Source organism: Rissa tridactyla, chromosome 13, assembly GCF_028500815.1.
Source record: "Rissa tridactyla isolate bRisTri1 chromosome 13, bRisTri1.patW.cur.20221130, whole genome shotgun sequence".
NCBI classification, from domain to species: Eukaryota; Metazoa; Chordata; class Aves; order Charadriiformes; family Laridae; genus Rissa; species Rissa tridactyla.
The window spans coordinates 4,496,829-4,520,448 of record NC_071478.1 but is presented as its reverse complement, the minus strand read 5'-3'; the positions used below and the strand labels follow the sequence as shown (position 1 = coordinate 4,520,448).

General features: G+C 39.7%; 1 protein-coding gene across 16 annotated transcripts in view; it reads right to left on the bottom strand.

Annotated features, from left to right (window-relative positions):
* ATXN2 (ataxin 2) overlaps positions 1-23,620 on the bottom strand; it is a 52,456-nt gene that overhangs the window by 5,635 nt on the left and 23,201 nt on the right. For 5 of the 16 annotated variants that reach the window (XM_054219678.1, XM_054219679.1, XM_054219681.1 and 2 more), the window contains 13 exons: positions 21,906-22,115; positions 19,605-19,787; positions 17,872-18,060; positions 17,080-17,187; positions 16,108-16,178; positions 15,087-15,394; positions 14,551-14,614; positions 14,283-14,435; positions 13,567-13,633; positions 11,358-11,542; positions 10,632-10,764; positions 6,277-6,330; positions 632-777 (listed from right to left, as the gene is read on the bottom strand). In XM_054219678.1, coding sequence (XP_054075653.1) covers positions 632-777; positions 6,277-6,330; positions 10,632-10,764; positions 11,358-11,542; positions 13,567-13,633; positions 14,283-14,435; positions 14,551-14,614; positions 15,087-15,394; positions 16,108-16,178; positions 17,080-17,187; positions 17,872-18,060; positions 19,605-19,787; positions 21,906-22,115 — 1,871 coding nt within the window. The remainder of the gene's footprint in view (positions 1-631; positions 778-6,276; positions 6,331-10,631; positions 10,765-11,357; positions 11,543-13,566; positions 13,634-14,282; positions 14,436-14,550; positions 14,615-15,086; positions 15,395-16,107; positions 16,179-17,079; positions 17,188-17,871; positions 18,061-19,604; positions 19,788-21,905; positions 22,116-23,620) is intronic. The other 11 variants (XM_054219680.1, XM_054219683.1, XM_054219684.1 and 8 more) reach the window with 7 other exon arrangements.

Here is a 23,620-nt window from a genome sequence, read left to right as displayed (position 1 = left end):
AACCATGGAGCTGGGTATATGCCACAGTTGCGCTTAGCAGCGCAAAGTTATTACCGGTAGGGAACTAAGGCATGCAGCACTATCATGAGGCCTATTTTGTTTTCGGCTGCTTGTCTTTGACAAAATACAATCAAATACTTCTCAGCATTTATCTGCTATTTCCAGTTGTAGCTCCACTCATACTAAAGCCCCGCCAAAATTATGATCCTTCCTCAATTGTTACACGGAAACAAGCTATACCTCATCCCATGATGAGCGAGAAATGAATGGCTGGACTCTGATATTGGTCCTTACTAAGGAAAAGGGACTGCAACAAGTTTCCCTGCTAGCTTATCTAACAAACTATGTCATAAGCCTACCACCTTTTGAGTCCTAGCCACAGTAAGCAGAGAAAAATTAAATTATATAGCTCTACTTCCTTCCTTCCTTCCAGAAAACAGGGGGGCATCTAGGCAAATACTGCACGGTATCTGTCACATGTAGTTTGTTTGGGTAACTGCTCCATCCTACCATTTTTCCTCTCAAGGAAACCAATATATTGATGTCAAGCATCAGAGAGATGCAATACCTTCCAGCAGAGCAGATTAAATACAATTTAAAGACATTCCTTCACCCCCTTGAGTTCTGTTACCTGCACGGGGCTAGGAGCAGGGTGGCTTCCAGCATGTTGGCTTTGCTGCTGGCCAGTTGGTGTGGCAGAAGGCTGAGGATGCGGAGGATGCGGATGCAGGGTAGCATTAGGGTGGGCATACTGCTGAGCAAGTGAGCCAGTGGAAACTAGGATGAAAAAGAATAATATTTAACAACAGATACAGAACACGCATCTCATCAAGTCACCACCTGCACTTGAAGATTTCACTGTATCTCAAACATACTGTAAATATATTCCCTCCCCCTTCTAAAAAATATTTATCTTGCAAATAGCTGAGTATCTTACCTTGCTTTTGTGTAGTTTGGTTTTGCAGGAAAAGTCTATAAATAACCATAATTAGACAGTTCATCTTCCCTAGTTTGACAATGTAACAGATACTACATAGAAAAAAAGCAGTATTTCATCTTTTGTTTTGTCAAACAGACCAGTTTAAAATACCAAATTTATCATTTTCATACAATTTAGTTTTTCCTGAAATATACTTTTCAAAGGTGTTACAAGCCATTTTTATTTCCACCATCCAAAAAATTCTTTGGCCTTATACCTGGCTAACCTCACCATGCTACTCTTCTGGAAATTGCTCACAGTACAGTCAGTGTAAAGTATATACGCTGCACGTATGCTTAAGAGCTGGAGGGACACACAGGATATACGTAACAGCTGAGAAACTGAGGCTGCTTGAGCATCAAATTTTTGCTGAAGCCGGTATCTTGTGCTAAAATAACGTATCTTGCCTCTCCCCTCAGGGCCAATTAGAGAGTCTGTTCTGGATCACCACCATTCCGTGAGCTTCTCAACATTGCCATGAAATTCTTAATTCCTTGAAACAGTAGCGAATAAGGTACACAATTCCAAAAAAGGAAAAAAAACTTAACAACATAAAACTTTCACACCAGTGAAACCACATCTGTTGCTACAGCCATACCAGTCTCCAACAACAAACTAACATCAACAAGTCCTTCCTTGAGGAGCCCTGCTCTGTTCTGCTTCAAAAAGCACCACATCATTTTATTATTTTTTTTTTTTTACTTCTGATGGAATCCACGAAACTACGTAAAGCCATAGCGATAGCAAGTCTTCCTTTACACACAGAGCGTACAACCGCAAACAAGACCCTAAGAAAATGAAGACGCTTCGCCTATTCCCCTCTATCGCTTTTAGATGTTGTGCAACAACCAGTCCACAGTTTGCCACTACATTCTGCACGTGACAAAGTGCACTTACTCGCCCCAATATGAAGCTTGTCAAGACCGAGGCTAGTTTCGCTGACAATAGCGCTAAAACACAAAACAGTCAAAGCAAACTATCAACTTGCTCCTCAATCCTCCCTACAGCTGTTCGCCTAATTGGTCTGGTACCTGTTTGTTGTTCCCACTGAAGTTAATTACTGCTTACCATCTATCCGGTTACAGCTTTTATAATGGGGTTTGTGCCATATGAGGACTTGATGGCCTGCCTGCCGCGTATCTTTAGAAGCGATGGATTTTTCTAGCGCCCTAGTAAACAAACCTGAAAAGCAGAGCACAGGGAGACACTTCGAGTGCAACAGTTGAGCTGGAATCACCTGCCCCCTGTATTCATGGCTGGCGAGGTCTGTCATCTCACTTCAGCAAGTAACTGTTTGCTGCGGCTTCTGAAGAATTCCACTGTGCTGGGCTCTAAGTTCATGAATACACAGAACTGCCCGAGTGTATGTAAAGGATGAAAGAGAAGATGGGTGGAGAAATGGACAAAAACGTACCAGCATCTGAAAGCACAATAGTATTCAGCAAAAGCTAGTCTCAGAAAGACAGCAACCCTACTGTGCTCTGTTAACCAGCCCTGACACACTGCTACCCTGTGCAAATACTTGTTTTCCTCCAGTCTGGCTTGCTATAAAGCCTACAAAGACTAGTTCTAACGTATTCAAACTCACTAGAATACATACAGACAGTATCTTTTTGCCTAATGGAGATCCTTCCCCCCTGCACAGGCCACTACGAAGGTCTTCTCCTTTAGAAAATAACTGTCTGCCACATTTCACTTAATCCCTCCCTGCTGTCTTGAAAGCTCGATTAAATCTTCACTGAGCAAATGCTCCAACAGTGATGTGCGCTACAGATTCAGGCTATTAATGCAGATGAAATTCATATACCTTTGTAATCCTAAATTCCTGCACTCTGAGTTGATCCTAACATAGTTATCCATGAGCATGTAAGTGTATTCAAGCACGAGTGTACAAGCACACCCATATACTATCAGCGTTTTTGATTGAGAGGGGCTTTGAAAACACCTCAATATTTTCAATGCACACTGTCAAAACTACCAGTATCTTCTACCACAGCACTTCATTAAGCTTTGAAATGCAAGAAAAGCCTTTTTTTTTCCATATCACTACTAAAATTGATTTTGCAGCAGCATCCCCGCCACACTCCTATTTGACTTTCAAACATCGCTCCTTCTTACAACAACTACGTGAAAATTATCGGTGGAAACACTGATCGTTTTTACAGTATGAAATTTACAGCTTCCTACAGTAGGAAAATTTCTCAATCTCATTATTATACACACTCTGAAGAAGGCCAAAAAGTTATTATCTCTGTCAAAGCAACAGAAATAAATGCACAGAGGGATTGACTTGCTTGCCAAAGGGCATGCTACCAGAAACCCCCCTGAGCTCTCATCCCACTGCCTCAGCCACAGAGCTGGCAAGGCCTGACTACAAATTAACTTCAACTCCATTCAAGAGGTTTTAAAATGTATATGAAAATTAATTCCAAGTTGTAAGATATTCAAGGCTTCCCACATCCTGCCACACTACTTGTTAAGTGCCCCTAAAATAATGTGGTACTCCGTTAAACCATTTGTGCAATTCATCTTTCATTTCTTTATGGCCAAGAGAATAATAAACTAAGTTATTCTGAAGCAGATATATGGTACAATAAAACTTTACAATGAAGAATTTCTGTCTTAAGAAACCAGTTAAACCGAGGAACAGTTAGATACAGAAGCGGGGGGAGGATCAAGTTTTTGTCTAGTAGCAGCTCTTCCATAACCTTTTAGTATCTTCTATCCATAGCTTTGCATTTAAACTGCCAGGTTTTTTATACTGAAGAATTTTTATTTGCCTAGCTTCTCCTCTCCCCCATTTTGTCTTTAACAAATTACTCTAATAAGATCTACAAGTTTGGTTAAAACTAGTTCAGATGCTGCTGCAAATTACATTTTAATAGTAATATTAAAAGTGCCTTTCAAAAAAAACGTTATTTGGACACTTATCTAAATCCTTGTACAGATACCACATACAAATCAAGAACGGTTCAAGACGAGTGGCAGCCAGTCTGAAATACGTGCACAGATCTTTTTTAGTTCAAAACTGGAGTTCAAACTTCAACTCTGGAAACGTATAAGGTTTTCCATGTTCAGCTAGTGCAATTAATAGTTTGCGACAAGCCAAAGAAATCTATGAGACCAGCAAGCCTGTGAAAGCAGTCTGGCAAAACAGTCATGAGAAATTCAGCTGCTTAGCCACAACTAAAGCACTTTCACTGTGACTTTTTCAAGAACTTTTGCCTGTTCATCAAAACAGCTCACTACACGTACCAAATAGCAAACAAGATAAGACAAGGGGTGAAAAAAAAAGAAAAAAAAAAAAATCACCAATTATCCAACATTTTCCCCCAGTTGTCAGTACTCTAGAGATTTTCCAAATAGCTATCTAGTATCCAAGAAAGTGCTGAGAAAGCTCCAGGAAAGGACGAAACAGCTCTGCGTATATCCCTGCTGCAAGAAACCTCAGCTCATTCCAGCACAAATACACTGTTTTTCTCACCCTTTATGACTCAAGTTGTTTTCCTCCAAAAATACTCCCTGGACCAACCTGCTTCACTTCAGCATCTTTTTGATAAGTCAGTTCCTAACGTGAAATATTTAACTGCACCAACCTTGCAGGGATACCCAGTGAAGACAAGTGATTCGGTAATGAAGTGAGCAAAAATATCAGATGGATTGAATTACTGAATTCAACTCTACAAAAAGTGCAACCCATTTTTCTGAGAGGCAAACAAGTAGCAGTCAGCCACCAAAGCCACAGAAGGAGCTGAAATCAAAAGAGGTCAGAGCAGCAGAAATCAAGCAGAACTCCCAGCTACAAGGGTATATGCAAAAAACATATAACGTAATTTCATATTTTCCCTGGTAGGAATTTCAGTGCTGCCAATGGTGGTCATCGTTGGTCATTGTCCAAAGATGCACTGAAGAGACTACTTTCAAGAACTGACCAGTGAACAAACTTCAAAACTATTGCCAGACCCAGTAAGATGGTGAGGATAACTACATTTAAAAGACCTGAATGGTAGGAAGCAAAGAAATAGCAAATGTTTCTTTCATAATACAAACATTTAAAGAAGTCATTTTACACAGGTAGAGTGGACTTCACTTAAAAGATTATCCATGAAAGGAACGAGCTTATTAAAGTTATTTCAGTGCACCAAACCAAGACGCATGAAAACAGGACAGGTCAGCATCCTACACCACTAGTTCATGCAGAACCATGTCTGTACAAGAAACACAGGAAGTCTCTTCCAGAAGAGATTTTTGGAGAACAAGTGGTATTTCTCACATCCCTTTTGCATGACCTAACTGAAAAAACCCAGAAGAGTGCCTGGCATAGGCTGCACGGACTTGGAGACAGACACAGCAACAAGTCTCACTGCAGGACAGGAGCAAGTACAAAAGTACCCTGAAACTGCAAGTCCTCCTTTCCCATGTCTTGGGTGACAGCTCCAGTTCATCCTGCAACCACACCCCCTAAAAACCAGCTTCTTTAAAGCGCTATGATGAACATACAAGGCAGTATTTTTAAGTTATTCGCCTTTCCCAGTACATGTACACAAATGAAGTTTGCATTAGCTGTTGTGTACGGAGAGCATGGAGAACATCAGCCCCTCTCCCACCGCTTACACTGATGTAGGACACCAGCAAACCCACTCGGGAGCATCGGAGCCAGATCACGTAACTGATAACGTTCAGCTGCCAAGGAGGAAGCATCCGATGCTACGCACCGGCAAGGAGCCCTTGTCATTCTCATTAGAGTACCATCAAAGTTCACTGTTCACAGCACTCCTTCAGTGGCACCAAAGTAACTCTACAGAAAGCTTCCTTCGCCTCAGCTGCAACTCAAAGTTATTTCCTCCCAGGGGCTCAGAACTTGAGCCACAGCTTTTTAAAGAGATCAGGCACAACATACTTCTCCTTTTAGGAAGCCAAGTTTTAAAGATCCTGTTTGGACCATGAAGGAAAAGCAGCGAGGCAGTTCAGCTAGGTTTTAAGCAGAGGCTATCCACATGCAGCACTCACTTCTGGTTGCAGATTGAAAGACTGGGTAGTAAAGTCACAAATTATTTGACATGCAAAATACATTTTAAAAAACTGACAAATCAGCTTCCTGTGGTCATACAAATCTGTTCAACAGCTTCACCCCCCCCCCCCCCCCCCCATCCATTGAAAGGAACCTTCCTGCGTTTTCCACATACTGGTTTGGTGCAAGGAAACTTGTTCCCTCAACACGTCCCATTCCTTTAACATCTGTTCTTTAGAAAGTGCTTTTCTGTACAATCAAAATTAGTACAAAAAACCCAACTCACTGGCAAAGTAGAAAGAAGGGCCTGTCTCCTTGCTGTATGGTATTTTGGGACATGCTGAATTTGGGAAATAGAAAGGTAAATTAGCCTCTTGCCACGTGCATACTTCCCGTCTTCTGGAAAGGTCAGCATCTTTTTTTTTTTTTTCTTTTTTTCCTTTTTTTTTTTCTTTTTTTTAAGATTGTAGAACCATGCAGATATTTTTATTTACTTAGGTGCTATTAGAGCTGGATATTTAGTTTTACAAATGAGTGGAGATGAAACAACAAGTCTCGAGTAAGCCTTCCTTCTTAACTGTGACACTGAGGTCTTCAGTTCTTAATTAACACAAAAACAAACTTTATGTCAATTAATGGTCTATTACAGTCGACTGTAATAAGAAGGTTAAAACGTAATTACACTAAAACAGAAATTGGTCCCTTGCTTTTTTAAGCTATATCACTGTCATTCTTAACAGTTCCAAGACACCTTTGGTGACTGGTTCACTCTTAGTCCCTGGAGAATCCTCTGAAGTTTATATTATATCCACCATTGTACTATCAGGGTAATAGAATTTACTCTACTGCTGAGACAGAAACCAGATAAAGTTAGAGACAACACCAGACCAGTAAAACATATGCAGAAGGGGAAAGGGGAAGGGAGAATGGGGACAGGAATGAGAGCACAAAAAACAGGAAATGCATCTGTATAAAACCAAGGCCTGGTTTTACACAAGTTTCTTTTTAAACACAAAAGTTAAGTTTTTCGGAGGACTCCAGTTATCTGAAAACACAGGCAATTCAGCTACACAAGTTCATTGTCACAGGAATGCATATATCCACCCTCTAGTTAGAAAGCCAAATTTTCTACTAACAGCACAAGACAAGTTTGGGTCTTTGTGCGACAGACCAAGCAGTCAAAGCGTGGCCAGCAAACTCTACCAGCCCAGTAACATTGGTATCAGGGAGATCACACAGAGCCAACACTTTCGAGACAGACAGTACATTCGGAAACCAACGTGCAGTTTAGCAGGGTAAGAACGACAACTCCGCGTTCAGGGATGTGCATGTGGCAGTTAGAGGTGTGTGTACTGCTCTGCTTCAGCACTGCCTGCATTTCAAACTCTCCTTGACAAGAACATCTAAGTGGCTCTCACGTCTCCAGAAGTTACGAGCTGAAGTGTGTAATGGACATTTTTATCGTCTGGCTGGTAGATGGGAAGAAAGATAGTTGCTTGAACATTGTCCTTCCCAATTGTGTTTTCAGCGGAAAAAACCCCATGATTTTAACACTCCTCCTTCATACGTTTAGATGGGTCTACTGGTGACCATGCAGCTCAGCTGCTCAGCTTCTCTTGAGCTCTTGTCAACAGCACGTTGTGAAACAGAAGCAGGACACTGTAACGACTGGCAAAGAAATCCCAGCAGCTCAGAAATATCCCGTTAAACAGCATTAGACAAAAATACTTTTCTTTAAACTGGAAGAGTGCTTATCAAAAAGTGTAGGTCACTGTATGTATTTTGGATTCAGCTGTCTCTTCCCGAGACAGGAAGGAAAACAAACCCCAAACTTTTGGCAGTGAGGGTCGTTCGCTTAACAGACCAACAGGCATTTCTCTTCGCTGGCAGGCAGTTGCTACTTGCCACGGACTTTCAACTCATCCCAAGCCATTAGGGAAGATGGAGTTTCAGATCTCACCAGAAAACATTTCACACCTTAAGAATACTTCATAAGCAGCGCCCCCCAGCCCCCACGTCTCAGTGCAGTTGTCCTTGCAGACATCTTCTTTCTACCACATGCGCAGAAAAAAAATTGTGTGAATTTTGCAAGAATTATCTCAAAGAAAGCACTAGTACCTTGAAGGATAGAAGGGCACTATAGCCCACTGCATTCTGATATCAATGGGGGGAAAAAAATAAACGAAAAAAAAAATATAAAAACCAGACAGCAATTTTAAAGAGACAAAAGGAAGTTGTTTGAGCAAGTGCTCCAGAAATCAAAAGCAGCAGTGGTTGCTGTTTCTCAGGAGGTTGTTATTCTGTACTTTCAAATTAGTTTTAAAAGAGGACCAGAATCAATGTGCATTGGTATATTTAGTTCAAAGATACTGTGGGTAAACTTAAGATTCCCGAAATACAGAACATAAGTTACGGATACTTTCTTATAGTCACTCAATCAGTTGTGAATGATTCCAGCACGTTGTTCGTTAGCAATGTACTCCATAAGCAGTATATATTTATCACCTTAGGCATATCTATATTTTTCCCAAACGTTCCCGTATCGATAAATGGAAGCTGAAGTGAACACATTACAGATGGACACATTTTGAGGAAACACAATCCATCTAGAGGCAACGTCTTCAAGTACTCAGCACATGGAGGACTTGCAAAAATCTGAATTGAGATAGTGCTGCACTACATCAGAAGTCATTTCGTGTGCAGCTGACTGTAAACTTTGTAGGTTACGGGTACATTTCAGCCAATTCACGTTCATTAGGCAATAAACACATCTGCACAAAAGTGTCTCATATGGAGTTCACGATCCAGTTGGGTTGAACGGTTTCAATAACAAGAATTTCAAGCACTTGATCGTTTACTGGGAAGGCAGGAGAATGTTTAGAAGAGTCCCCAAGTAGCTACTTGAAAAAGCACAGGAGGACATACAATTTCTGTCAAATCAGGTGCTCTTGGAAAAGTTATATTTAATTACATGGCAGGAAATACCAAAGAATTCTCAACTTTGACCCAACTTAGTTGTTTGCACTGGTAGGTAGTCACATACCTACAACACACAAGCTGCAAAACCAACACAAAATGAGATCTAACGCTTGTAATTTAGAATATCAGTGAAAAAACTACACAGACATCTGATGAAAGCCAACCAAGGGAACAGGCTTGTACTTCAATGCTGTAGAACCCACCGGTTACAGAAGATAAGGATGGTGCACAATGGGAAATTGCTAGGAAGTCACATGCAACCATTCTGAATCAAATCTCAGATTATCTCATGTTTGGTTTTATTTTAATTAGGATTTGAGAGGAGAGTTTTCACCAATAAAGGTCTGAAAGCCTTTGATCATTCACTTTATCGGAATTCTATTTAATCTAATGAAAAAGCAAACAGAAGATCTGTTTACATGGACACCTCAAGCACAAGAGTTGAAAAGATCAAAGTAATACAATTAGCAAGGACCTGTGAGGGAAAGACTTAATCTCTACAAGTAACTTCCACTTCAGCTTCAGGACAAATGAGCTGAAGTGTTCTTCCTCCAAGCGTCAAAAAAGGTCTCTCTCTATTATTTTTATTTCTTAGCTATGTCACCATACCACTGCAGAGATCTGACAGGATGTTTTCAGATGGGTAAGACACAGGCTTTTAAAAATCAGAATTAATTTCACACTAAACTTCAGATTCTTAGTCTTTTAAGTTTTCATGACACATCATGGACTTCCATTAAGTAGCAGTGTAAAACTAAGTACCGGAAAACATACAAAGATGTCTAAAGGTAGAGAAAATCTTTTATTAGAATCTAAGTCAATAATATACGTGACCCAATAAAAGTCTTCCTCAGATGCTATAACAAGTATTGAAATGCCACGTTTTCAAGAGACCATCTGCTGTTTTGACATTTTATGACAATTTCCAAGCCTTCTAGCAACCTTGATTCTACCTCCTTCAATAGCAGGTTTTGCAGTGAGTTTTCTTCCTCTGAACTGGGCATTGATTTATCATACATTTATAACGCTTTAGTTGTTCTTTCACATTTTACTTTGTAACAAGGTAACCCACATTTTCAGCACTTCACTGTAAGTGAAATATGCCCATCTGATAATGCTGGAGACTTACTGTCAAAAGTCAGAGCAATACATGAGCTGTTTCATATACTTATTCTTGACTTACCAAAAAAGAAAGGTAAGCAACACAAGTTTTATTTTAACAGCAGTGTTCATACTGTTAATAATGCTAGTAGTATCATAAAGACAGCATTTCACTAGTTGTCAGAACTAAAGTCAAGTTTTGAAACTGAGGTCTTAGCCTTGCAATAAAACAAGTCCTAATTATAATCAAGAAACAATCAAGGGATGTTGTGTCAAGAGCATCAAGAGAACTTGAACAAACTTCTTTCAGCAGATATTCTTTAGCAGCTCCCAGGTTGAAAATTCATCTTGGTCACTGGCATCCTACTGAAATCAGCATACTTGAGTTTTCATTTTAACCAGGTGGCTCAGTTTTCAATGCTCTGCTCATCATCTTACGAAATATAAACCACATTTACTGGTGTAATCTGAGTGATACCCATGTTTGAAGCTTGAGATTAAATACATCCCTGCACAACGTAAGAACTTAAAAAGTTACATATAACACAAAACGTTTCCTACCATACATAGCATGCGTCTGTTCATGCGCACCATACTGTGTTGCAGAAGAAGATACTAAACCAGGCTGTGCGTGTGTTGGTGGTGCCATCATTCTAGCGTTGCCCTGTATTACAGGGCTATAAACATGAGGATGCTGCATTCAAGAAAAATAAGAAAACAGGCAGTTAACTGGAGGACCACCACAAAGAAACTAGTCTCATCTAAACAACAATTATGTATTTACAAACAGTAACAGCTTGGCCTCACTAAAGTGCAGAGCAAACTAAACATTTCATACTATCACAATTATTTAAGGACATTTTTTGCAGTAGGCTAGAAACTGAGAAAAACCACTGGCATATCTAATTTCTGCCACTCTAATAACGTAGAAAACTTACGTATGTAATAACGTATTTATACAATTACACATGTATATTTAAAAGACTTTGAAGTAAGAGGAGTACAACAAATAGTTTATACTCAGAATATGTAAGTAGGAGATGCCCATGACCCAAAAGGAGTTCTTTAAAGAGCTAAAAAGGTAGTATCCATAAAAAATGCCAACTTCAAAACTGCCCTTAAAATCTGTTACAGGCTTTGAAGCACATTACACCGCCACCAGGCATGCTCCAGAACACACAAACTGTTCAGAGTGAATTCTTATGACTGGAGACAACAGGGCGTTTAGGACTGAGCCACTTACTTATTTCTGGTTTGACTTATCACGTACGCCAAAAGGACTCTTACCTGAGACTGGTAGTGTGGCACATGCTGCACAAGAGGCTGATTAGGAAACTGCTGGGGACTATATGCAACATATTGTGTTGAATAAGCAGGTGGCGTAGCTACAATTGGAGGGCCTGCTGCTGAGGCAGGATGCATCATGGTGCTCTGATGATGTTGGTCTTGCCGTTGCTGCGGCATATTTGGTACTACAAAGTAAAGAGTGCCTCACATTAGAAACACAGGACGAAGAACAACCATTTTCCTGAGAGGTTTTACATTGCAGTGTCACTGCGACCAAGTGAAATACCTCACCCCTCACCTTTAACCACGTATTAGAGCTCTATCAAAAAGGAACAGCATGAAAAGGAGTTCCTCCAAGAAACATTTGGTTTTCATCACTGCCTTTGAGCCATGTATATGGCCACAAACCCAGGCCTGCTTTTTTTGTGAAGGAAGGAAGAAAGGTGGAGGGAGAGAAAGACTGACAAGAATCAGTAACAGAAGAGAAAGGTTATATCAGGATACCTACATTAATCAGATTTGATCCTGTCCCCTTCAAAAGGCTTAATTCACCCTCTATGGGAACTACTCAGTAACTGTTCCATCAACTGGAAAGCTGAGTCTGTTAGAATTACTTGTGCTTATGGCTGAGGAGAGCAGAATAAAGGTCTCCATGCAGCCGTAATTTAAGGTATTCGCATCTTTTAAGCTCTGTGCTACCCCTCAGGATAGCAGAAAGCAACTTTTAGGTCACAGTCCACACTGAAGGGGACAAGTCAACCTATAAGAAGAGAAGGAGGAGGAGTAAGTAGAAGGATGAAAGATTAAGAGAGCAGAGCACTGTAGTGTGGGACTACCTGAGCTATCCTGGTAAGACGACCAACCGAACCACAGCAGCAAGGCACTCAGAACAAACTAATTCAGCCTACTAAGCAACAGGGCATGAGAGTTCAAGGTGAGCTCCAGCTTGCTGCAGTGAGACTGCGACTAAGAACTATGCTAACTCAAGCACCTGTAAACTCCACTGCCGTGTGCAATGTAGACAGACCCCTTAGAGAGAGGAAAGGAGGGAAATGTTGAAGATGTCAGTAAATTCACTCAATTATAATTGTATTTACACTGCAAATCACCAATAGAAAAAAGTAAATACAGGACCTAACTTGAACAGCACAAAGGCACTGAACTTTAACCCATGAAGCTCCTTCAGGACTATGCTGCACACAGAATGGATATGCAGAAAACAAGGAAACGTAACAAAGGAATTCAGAATGGGAGAGTGGCCTCCCACAGCAAGTGAGTCCACAGCAATATATTTCTGATTAAAACAACCAGTGTTACCAACCAGAAGATTTCATGGGTCAGGCCACAGTGAAGTTAGTGTGTTTTAAAACAGAAATACATTGCAGGTTTTTGTCTTCCCTACATTCGTAAAGGCTACTTGTTTATTTCTAAACAGCAGAACTGCTCTTTTGAACAATTTCCTCCTGCAGTGACTGGAGCTGCAGCACTGGAACCTATCATCATGAACTGCTGAATAAAATCGCAAGAAAGCATGCACTGTGTAGAATTAGAGCATTATCTGAAACGTGACTATAAAAACAAGACCATCATTTTTCTGCTCCTTCGCTGCACTGCACAGAAGAGAGTGCATCTCGCCACACATGTTCTTGTCTCCACAGCCACAGGTGTCACTTGTTAAAAACATGGTATTGTTAGTCCAGCTGTTCAGTTACTGTTGCAGAAGGAATGCAAAATAAACTGGAACCAGCAGCAAGTTCCTTTCAGAAGAGTAGCATAGCATACTCCTTCTGAAGAAACAGCGATTTTGCTTGTTGACAAAAACACCCTTCTATTAAAGCACCACTCAGGGCTCTGCTGTAAACCAGTACAGAAAACCACTACAGAAAGTTCCCTTTAAACAAACCTGTAACATTTATGAAATGTAGAAGATGATCAGCTTACCCTAATGTTCCAAGTAACAGAGATGTTTTCCCATCTGTCAAATCACATTCCAAACCAAGCAACTCCCCATTAACTCAAACTTATCATGTTTTGTCTGAATTAGTTCATCTAGAAGTGCGTTAGTATTTCCACTTACTTCCCCTCATGAAAAACAGCATTTAAAATATCAACCGAAAACAAATTAACGTGGATTAGAAAATACACAAACATTCGTAATTTATTCATGCTGCATGCAGACTAAGAACCAAACAGGCAGTATTATTCTCACCTTTACCTGCTCTATATGTCTTGGCTTGGTTCACTGGCATGGGCGTCATGGGAATAGGATACAAAGGCTGAAAGAGAAGGCGGAGTTGAAGCTATGATATTCCTTTATAAAGCGAGTGTGCGTCTGGGTGGGGGCCCCACTCAGCTTTGATGTGTTTTACTCTGTTATGTTACATGGTTTAGTGAACTCTGCCTAACCTATGATATTTTCTTGGATGACTATGATTAAGACTGCATGTACAAACAACTAAGACCATATGGTTTGCAACAACCAGTCAAGTAACGATACTGCAGCTGCTTCAAGCAATGTACTAAATCAGACGGCTTTATAACAGTTAGATTTGAAATCCTAATTCCAACAACGACCAGAAACTAGTGGGATACAGCTGGAAGCTAAGGACGAAGAAACAGTTGCTTAAAACTTAAGAGAGTAAGACTATGCATGGAGGACTAGGGAGGAATTCTGGGCAAATTAACAATAAATGTGACTAAGAACTGCTGGAATTTACAAGTGTTTGAGAGTATTAGAACATCTAGTTTGAGGGACCACTGGGTAAAGTCAGCTATGTAAATACTAAAACTTAACGACAATGTAACTGTGCCCATATTTACAACAGTAACATTTCACTGTTTTAACTCAGATCTCCCAAGCCTCCTCAACTTGCGGACAATCATCTGAAAAGTCTTAACAAGTGTGCAGCATACGCTGAGCTTTACCTGCACGCCTGGACTCACTGGAACCGGGTACATCATATTTGGTGCAAAACAAACAGGCTGAGTGTACACTGGGGTTGGCTGCTGATGACCCACCATGGAGGGGCTGGGTTGAGCTTGCGGACGAGGGGAGGTTGGTGTAGTAGAAGGTTTCGGCTACAAACAGAGTTCAGCAATGCACATGCAAGATTAGCTTGATTATCCTCCAAGTAAAAGGTTTGCTTATAAAGATCTACTCAAAGGCAACGTTAAACAGCATCAAATAACTTACTTGAGCAAAAGATCGAGGGTTGAACTCTTTTGCGTTAGGATTAAGTGTTGATTTTCTAACTTGCCTAAACAAAGAACAAAAAATTGTATTCAGCATTATTCTTTTACAAGTGTATCGGCAGAACTCCCTAACAATTAAAATTTTAAAGAGATGAAATACCTCATTTCCATCTGTGAGTCAGATTTTTGAGAACTCAAACAACACATGGCATGCAAAAAGCCACTCTTACTATACTTGTCCATAAAAAAGTTTTCCAGTTGTTGTTACTACAGCTCACGCGAGCCAGGGAAACATTTAAATAAGCATTTATGCATGGATTAGGCATCAACAGGACCAGAGTTCTATATGCAGCTTTGCCACTGACTCATGAGATGACTTTCAGTACCGTCACTTCACCTCTTGTTTTCTCTGCGTAACAGAGAGAACTTCTATTGGCCATATAAACAGTAAGATATTACGCATTCAGAATAGCTTTTTCTACAAATGGCTAAATGCTAATAACAAACGTGCTTATTCTAAAAGGCATAATTACTCACTCAGAAGTATCTTTCTTCTCCTCTTTATCCTCTTTATCTTGTTTACTTCCAGGCCCAGATGTCTGTACACCTTGTGAAGTTACCTCAGGCCCTCGCTTTTGCTCAGAACTATTACTTATTGAAGGAGAAATACTTGGACTATTAGGTTTGCTACTGCCACCATTAGAGTTAGTATTACTGCCAGTTTCTATGATAGATTCTTTAGGGGTTGATTCTGTCTTTTCTTTAACTACATCTCTTGATTTTTCACCTTCTCGGGTTTTGTTTAGCAGCTGATCCACTGCATCTGAAGAAGAACTTGACTGTAACTGAAAAAAACCCAAGGAATATATTCAGTAAATTGATATACAGAACTAGGGAAAGAATCTAATGCTATCACATACACAGAGTAAAATACATTCCCACAGGCCTCAATATCTGGAAAACTACTTTGTAAAACACACATTTCCATTTCTACTAGAAAATAAATCTATGAACGTTGACAATGTTTCAAGCCTACACTGTGAAAGAAGCTATTTAGCGACTCAACTGACCTATATGTTGATTAGAAAGTGACAGGAAAGCTTAAGACAACCCTCTCGACTCATCCGCCTGTGTGATTTAACAGTAATGCTTGAAAAGCTAACGTGATTTAATAAACCATTGTAACTAGGAAATAAGTAATATGAATTCATCTTCGATTTTCCTCCACAAAACCCCTTAGTTAATTTTGAAACAGCTCTTCCATATGGAGTGTGTAAATGTGATAATAATTTGTACCTAATGATCAGGAAGGTTTCAAGTACTATTTTCAGTGTACAGTCAATATGCACATTTACACGTATTAGGCAATTGTACTAGTAAGAGTCAGCATTGATTTTATAATATCTAGCACGAATTCTTATAGATATTTTCATAAATTAAGCACGAGTAGCAAGGACCTGTTTTTGTGTTAACATATGCAGTGTATTCAATTCATTAAAATAATCTGGATGCACGTGAGAACTATGATACCATTAAGTTAACATTCCAAGAAACTTACCCTAAAGTCATTCTTAAATTTCTTTAAATCATCGATCTGTTTTCTATGTTCTGAAACAATTGGAGATACACCTGCCAAATATAAGACCAACGTTGTCCAAGCATTTCTAATACAAGTTTTATATACAACCTCTACACATTACTGAGTTGGAAAAAAGGTAACGTTTGCATATCCAAAAATGAAATACTGTGATGTTTCAGCTGTAACGTGGTATAATTTCATGAACTACGTGCACGAGCACACAAAAATACTCTGTGAAACCACAGCATTACATAACTGACATGTCTATAGCTCTAACGCATCGTAGCAAGACAGAAGCCCTGAGGTGCAGGGACTGCAGAACTCAGCTGAACACAAAGGAGCATGCAACAAAACCCTCAAAACGTAATGTGCCAGCATTTCAAGACACAGCAAGCAAAGGTGAAACACTGACCAAGGTTAGGTTTACGGTTGGACTTGACGATCTTAAAGGCCTTTTCCAACCTAAATGATTCTATGATTTTAAGTTCAACAACATGAAAAGATTTTTTTTGAGAACTGAATGACAAACAATGCTGCAGAGAAAGCCAGATTTAAGGCATAATACGAAGAAGTACAGTTACAAAAAACTATGCCGATCACAATGCTCAGAAGTATTGTGAGCGTAGCTCTAAGTAAAAACACCCATTCAGTCCAAAGACAGCTGAAAAACAGCTTTGTGAGCAGGGAAAAGAAAAAAAAAAAAAGAAAAAACCCCACATGAAAATAAATCACACCATCCACATGAGCATCTCTACACATTTTGTTGATGAAATGAGTCAAGAAATCCATTTAAAATTCGCAACTGCATGACCAAATTTTCGCTGTAGAACACCCAAGCCAGACTGTCTCCAAGTCTTACTTAAAATGCTAACTAAAGCAGTCATTATAGCAGGTTTAGTGCTTGGAACTCCTACATTACTCAAGTACATATGAAAAGTTTTCAATACAAACCTTTGTTTTCAGGTTTGGGAAAACTAGGAGAAGTCTCACTTGGCTTTATATTCTCCTTGTTTCCGGTTGCAGAATTTTGCCTCTGGTCCTGAAGCCTAGTATCTTTAGCTAGAAAAGAAATTGCCAAAGTTATTCTCTTCTCAAACTGACCAAAGGGAGATTGCAAGACAGAAACAGAAGAAAGATTTAACCATGTTTAGCTTACGAAAGAAAAACTGTTAAGTTACACATTTTGCGCTACCTAGTTAGGGCCTGGAGGGTTATCCTTCCCCATTCCCCACCAAATGAAAACGTCCCAGTCAAGCACAGAACCTCAGCCAGGCTGAAATAAATATAAACTGAGAGCAAATTACCCTCAATAGTCCAAGCTCTTGATACAGAATGCTACAAAGATTTAGAGAGTTCTTAGACATTTCACTGTGCTCTTGAATGTTTTTCCACCCCCCGCTTCCTTTCACTATGGTCAAATATCCTTTGAAACCAGTAGGCTACGTTTCTTTAAATCAGAAAACAGCCAGGAACTCAGTTTGAAAAATCCTCAATTAAGTCAAACACCTAAAAGCCCATACTCTTTGAAGTGCATAAAAAATTAAGCACACAGAGTTATCAAAAAGCATCTCCAACCTTAGTGTAACACTAGCATCATGAGAAAAGGGGAATTCACTACACAGTAAAATTAAATGCATCGGAAGTTTTCCCATCATTTAGAAAGCAGCTTTGCTCTTCTACAGGCATATTCATTGTCAGAGATTAGTGAAAGGGAGCATCTCCAAGCTAGCAAAGGGTACTTACCTTCGCTGGAAGGGGTGACTGCTCTGTTGGATGCAGGGCTGGCAGGTGTAGGAGAGGCAGCTGGAACAGGCATGGCAACAGATTCAGTGGGAATAGTACCAGGCTGAGGAGAAGGCAGAGCTGGTCCCGTGGGAGTGCTGCTCTGCCTTGGAGACCTAGGCCTGTGTGTTTTAGGGGATAATCTCGGAACTAGAAACAAAGAGGAAAAAATAGTTATAGGATAAGTTTCCTCAGCTGCTCAGCAGTTTGCTTATTTTTAAAATGACTAAAAACATGCTTTAAAATACTTAGTGGAACATTATATAGTAATTGAAAACCTGTTTACCTTTCAGGTACATCTCCTAGTTCCTTACAATGCAGCATTTCACATAAGTGGTGTGATTTTTCTGCAGATTGTCCCCTAATATACACCACTGCCCTGCAGTCCCACCATGAAACTGCAATATGCTCCCCAGCCCCCCAGAAGTACAACTACAACAGCTCACATTAACACAGTTTCAGGCAGAACAGAAAAGGTGGCCAGGTCTCCATACAAACAGATGTAAAACATTTTTAAAAGGGCTGAAAAAACACATCCATTTTACAGCGTCCTCTTTTGGAGGTTTGCCAGCTGAAAAAAAAACAACATATCCTATTGAAAGAGGATTATTTGATGTATATTTTTGCCTCTGTGTTAAAGCAGCAAGGAAAGTTGTATATTCTTTAAACGGTAAGTTGTACCTCCTGCTTCCTGCTCATCCCACTGTGGCTAGTTTGTTGCTTTACATTTTATATTAACTTCAAGTGAGCAAGGAGAAAGAGGGCTAAGTCATTTAACAGTCCTACTTGCATGATAATAATATATAAAGTGGGGGATGGAGAGCAAAGATGAATCAGAGATAATGCCAGAACAGAAGAGTTGAAATCTTTTCCACAAGGCAATGGGTCTAGGGGGGGGTCTAATTCATACCTTCCTTCAGAAAAATGCATTCCCACTACACTCTTCTAGAATTCTAGCCCTGTTAAAGAGTACCAGACTCTGAACTGTCACTCACTTCCCCTTCAGTTCAAAAAAGCACCCAGCTGCTGTCAACTCACTGGAACATGGTCCCAACTACAAAAGCTCAAGACTAGGGCCTGTGTCACAAGACTGAGCTTTACATTTCAAGTCAAATATTAAAAAAAATAAGTTAACTGATTCAAAAAAGAAGAGACACTGACTATATCCGCTACTACAGTACTTAGACAAACACAAAATGACCACTTAAAACCTGCATCATCTTAAAAGGAAAAATACATCCAACTTAACTTGAATATCATTTCATCTTCTCTGTTAACACCAACATTCCTCTACCCAAACACCTCCTTCATTTGTAAACCACAACCCAGTTACGCTGCCATTAACCAAGCTCAGTGATGCAATGGAAAATATATAGCTTTTCTTCCTTTCAATAACTTTCCTGAAAATAACTTCTTTCAACAACTAATTCCACATCTTCCCTTCCTTTCTCTTCACACACCATCTGACTTAACTTCTCTGCAGTTAAGACAATATTGCACTTGAAGGACCAACTCACCAACTACTTTACTAAGCTATCTGGGTACATCCTTCTCCCACTTCATTTAAGCAAGCTAAGTTAGCAGACCAGTGTTTATTCAGAGCCTGAATTGTCTAGAAATGCAGTATTCTGCTTAACATTCACACTCTAAAGTAGCCCTGGCAAGCCATCTGCAATAAGCCAAGCTTTACCTACCCCCACTGACAACTGATGACCACGTCCCACCTGAAGGGCTGCCTCGTGCCACTGCAGTAGTAGATGCTTCCCCTGGTGCATTATGAGATACAAATTCTAAGCCACTTGAAATTGTACCCCTACCAGTAGAGACTCTGTGACCTCGAGGGTGCCGTTGTGCCTTAGGAGACATCCGTGGAGGCCCTGAGAAAAAGAAGACAACCCCACACAATAAGTACTTAATGTCCATCACTATCAGTACCCAAACATACCGTTTTTAAAACTGGATTTAATCTATTAACTCTCAATAACGTAGTAATACAGTCAAGCCATTTACACTGACATCGACTAGAACCAGGATCCCCAAGACTAAAAAGGCCAAGCCATTGGTCCAGCCAGAGTACCAACACACTCATCGCTTCGAGTGAGCTGAGCTGTGAGCTACGACAGCTCATATTCATTGTTAATTAGAAGCTTTATCAGAATTGAAACAGGTATGCAAGTCCTGGATTTAAAATATTTGCATCGAAGCATCCAATATTGCTTACTGCAAGACAAGCCAAAAAGGGTAGTGGCCCGGTTCCCTCCGGATAAGCACAGTTCCAGGCTATCAAACATTCTCCAGAAAAGAAAAAAATTTCATCCCTTTTGTCAGGTGGTCAGTGATACCAAACGTGTATTTACAGAGTAGTCACCACTGGCTGACCAATGCTCTTGGGGAATTTCAGCAGAGCTTTCTGCATCGAGGCTGAATTGCCTGCAGCAGGTCACAATTCATTTACAAGTCAGCAAAACTGCAACTAAACAAGTTACTGTTATCCCAAGGTTCAAGTCATGCATATTTAACACCAGAAGCTAAAGTCATAAGTGAATACAGTAATTCTGAACAGCTTCTACAGCTGCCACAGAACAGTAATGCTCAAGTCTAAGCAGCAATACAGTCTGTACAACCTAACAAACTTTTTCTTTACAAGACCAGACTCAAATGTTGGTATTTCAAAAGGAAAAACTGTGTATGAACAGAAGATAATCTGGCTGATTACAGTTCATTTTTAATGTAGGTCAATAATAGAGATCAGTTCAGATAATGGCTTTCTGGTTTCAGATAAGGTTCTAAACCATCAAGCACCTCTTCTGGTTACATAAATCTTTATAAATGTCAGCCTCTATTTCAACCATGAATCTAAAGTACACTTCAATCCAAATTACATACAGGCAAGTATTTTAAAGAATACACACTTTCCAGCAATCCTCTTCTAGCAGCAGAAATTAAACGTTGCAGTAAGCAGCAGTTCACTGCATGCCTGACAAATCAATCGCAAGCGCTAAAAAATAACTGAATTTGCATGTGGATTCTCAATATCTTACTACATAACGAAAAGCTCACATCATTGATAAATTGACAGTAGCACGCCACACAGACATGCCTACTACCATCCACTTTCTGGTTATGGACCATCTCGAGCATTTATCAGGCAAGCTGCGGAACAGCGTTACTGATTCAATTAGCGGGACGACTGTTCTCTCCCCCGTGGCTCCAGTGGAGCCAGCTCCAGCAGAGACTGCAAGTTTCCAGTGAGTTTAGTATAACCGGTTTGCATTTTTCCAGGCTTGCTAGACCATGCTGTGCAGGACAGTTTTTAAGTGCACTTAAATAAAATAAAATAAAAATTTTAAAATGTGTTCCTTAGTGTACCCTGAGAGGACAAATAAATTTAGTTCAGATACTTCTGCAGACAGCTACCGAAGCCTCACGGGTTAGCCTTTCTCTGCTTATTATTGACCACCAGGGAGCTGACTTACTGCCCTGCCTCAATGCAAACAGATCTAACATTTTCTACAGATTCGCCTTTGAAACAGTTTATCCTACCCCATGCCACAGTGCACTTCTCTGAATACAGCATTTTTAATTTTTATAATTATTATTATTGTCTTTTTACAAAAGGTAATTAAATTATTTAGTTAAATTTGAAACTGCTTTTTGTGAAACTGTATTAAAATATTTGGTATTTTATATAAATTTATATTCCTAAAAATGCCCTCTAAAGTTATCAGGTCCTGCATGTTGCTGTTGGTTAAGTTAAGACACTGAGCAGCGTTTACAAAGCTGAGTTTATTTCGTACCAACTTGGGCAATTTCACAGCTTTATTTTGTTTTTGTAAAGTTCTTCAAATAAAAAGGTTAATAGAAATAGTCTGATAAACTAAAGTTAAACACAAATTATAGGTTAAGTAATGAAGAGGAAAAACAATTTTGTAATTAAACTCACAAAGGAGTTAAACAAAGACAAACAAAAACATGAACAAATCGTGGTATTGTACCTTCTGAAGACATGCGTTTAGGCATAGTAGAGACAGGAGCTGGAGAACCATGAGCAGAGGGGTGAGACGGGGGCCTGGAGGGCCGCGAGGGGGGCCTGGAGGGCGGCCGTGTAGGGGTGGCTGCCCGAGGTGGAAGAGAGTTGGGACCTGACTGGTAGCGAGAAGGTGGGCGAGAGGAAGGAGATGGGCAAGGCGATGGCCAGGGAACACCTGACAGAACAAATGATATGAAGGAAAGTATAAAAACTAAAGAAAAATTATGGGGAAAAAGGTCAACAGAAAAAAAAAAGTAAAATATGACAAAATGATTTTTCATGTTTAACCCTTTGGGGATAGATTCGTTTATTTCTGCAACCAATAAAATAGTCTCTGCAAGGTTATTTCCTCCACGTCGGGTCAAATTTAACATCTGAATGTCACAAACTCCCCAAAGGGTTAATTAGAATCTACAAATACTACTAAGGAATAGACAGTAAAGTTTGATCTGTTAGCCTATTATATATATGTTCTACAGTATGCATCACTCTTGACAAGGTCTTTAAATAGCTACCAGAGGTTCTCAAACAGTGGTTCACATATAGTATTCACTACACAAACTGCTACTTTCAAACCAAATGATGAGCAATATCAATACTAGGAACTGTATCTTTACAAAAAACAGCGGTGTTCAGTGTCTGATGCCTGACATTTATGCCTTTATCAGTTATCTGAAGTATTAATGTAGTATTTTAATCTAGGATATAGGGTTCTTTGTTTCCAAAACAAAGAAATTGAATTCACAAGCCATTATGAATATTTTGTGTATATGATGTTCATTCAGCAGAGTAATAGGATGACAGAAACCACAAATACTACAAACACATTTCAAGGTTAGCATTATTTGGGCAAGACTCAGCTGTACACCCTTTATACAGCTGACTCCGTATTTAAAAAGGAAGTCTCACTTACCTTTAGATGTTTCTCAGACTTCCTCTCCAGATAGAGGCACTTGAGTATTACACATTTCTCATTTATTTGCAGCAATCTCATACTACAGCGTTTTTAACTTATAAAAATAATGCCTCAAGGACAGGCTACTGCTGAAATCCATCTCAAAAAACGGTGTTTGGTTTATGAAACACCGACTCCTGCTATACAGTGCCCAGTGATGTCTGTTTATAAATATTACCCATGTGTATAGCAGAAAATACTCAAATAGCTATTTGGAGAGAAGGCTTTTGATTCCTTTTCCCCTAACACTTATTTTTCCAACAATTATTTTTCTCCCCACACACATCATTGTAAAGTCAGCAAGTTGCTTTATTCTTTTTCATGGGAAACAGAATTGATCCATGCAGCAGAAAGGAAGAGTGATGCTTCCACGGCTGCCACCTCCCTTTCACTAGGTGTCAGCATTGCTACTCCTCCACACGGAGCTTAGCAGAAGTAACGCATAAAGAAATTTTTAATCTTTAAAACTGCATATTGCACCATCATCCGAGACAAAGGTGTTTGAGAAGGAAAACGAGGGACATTTCTGCTCCACAAAGCTACATACAGTGCAGTCAAATGTGTGTTCCATTATGAGGAACTTAAGCCCAAAATCAAAATCACCACCTCTGTCTTAAATGATGAATGCTAACCTAGCTTATGAAATACGTCTCCTAAGACCACATTCATATGCAGTTTCAACATAATTGACTGCAATTTTATAAGGCACATTCATTTAGACTTCA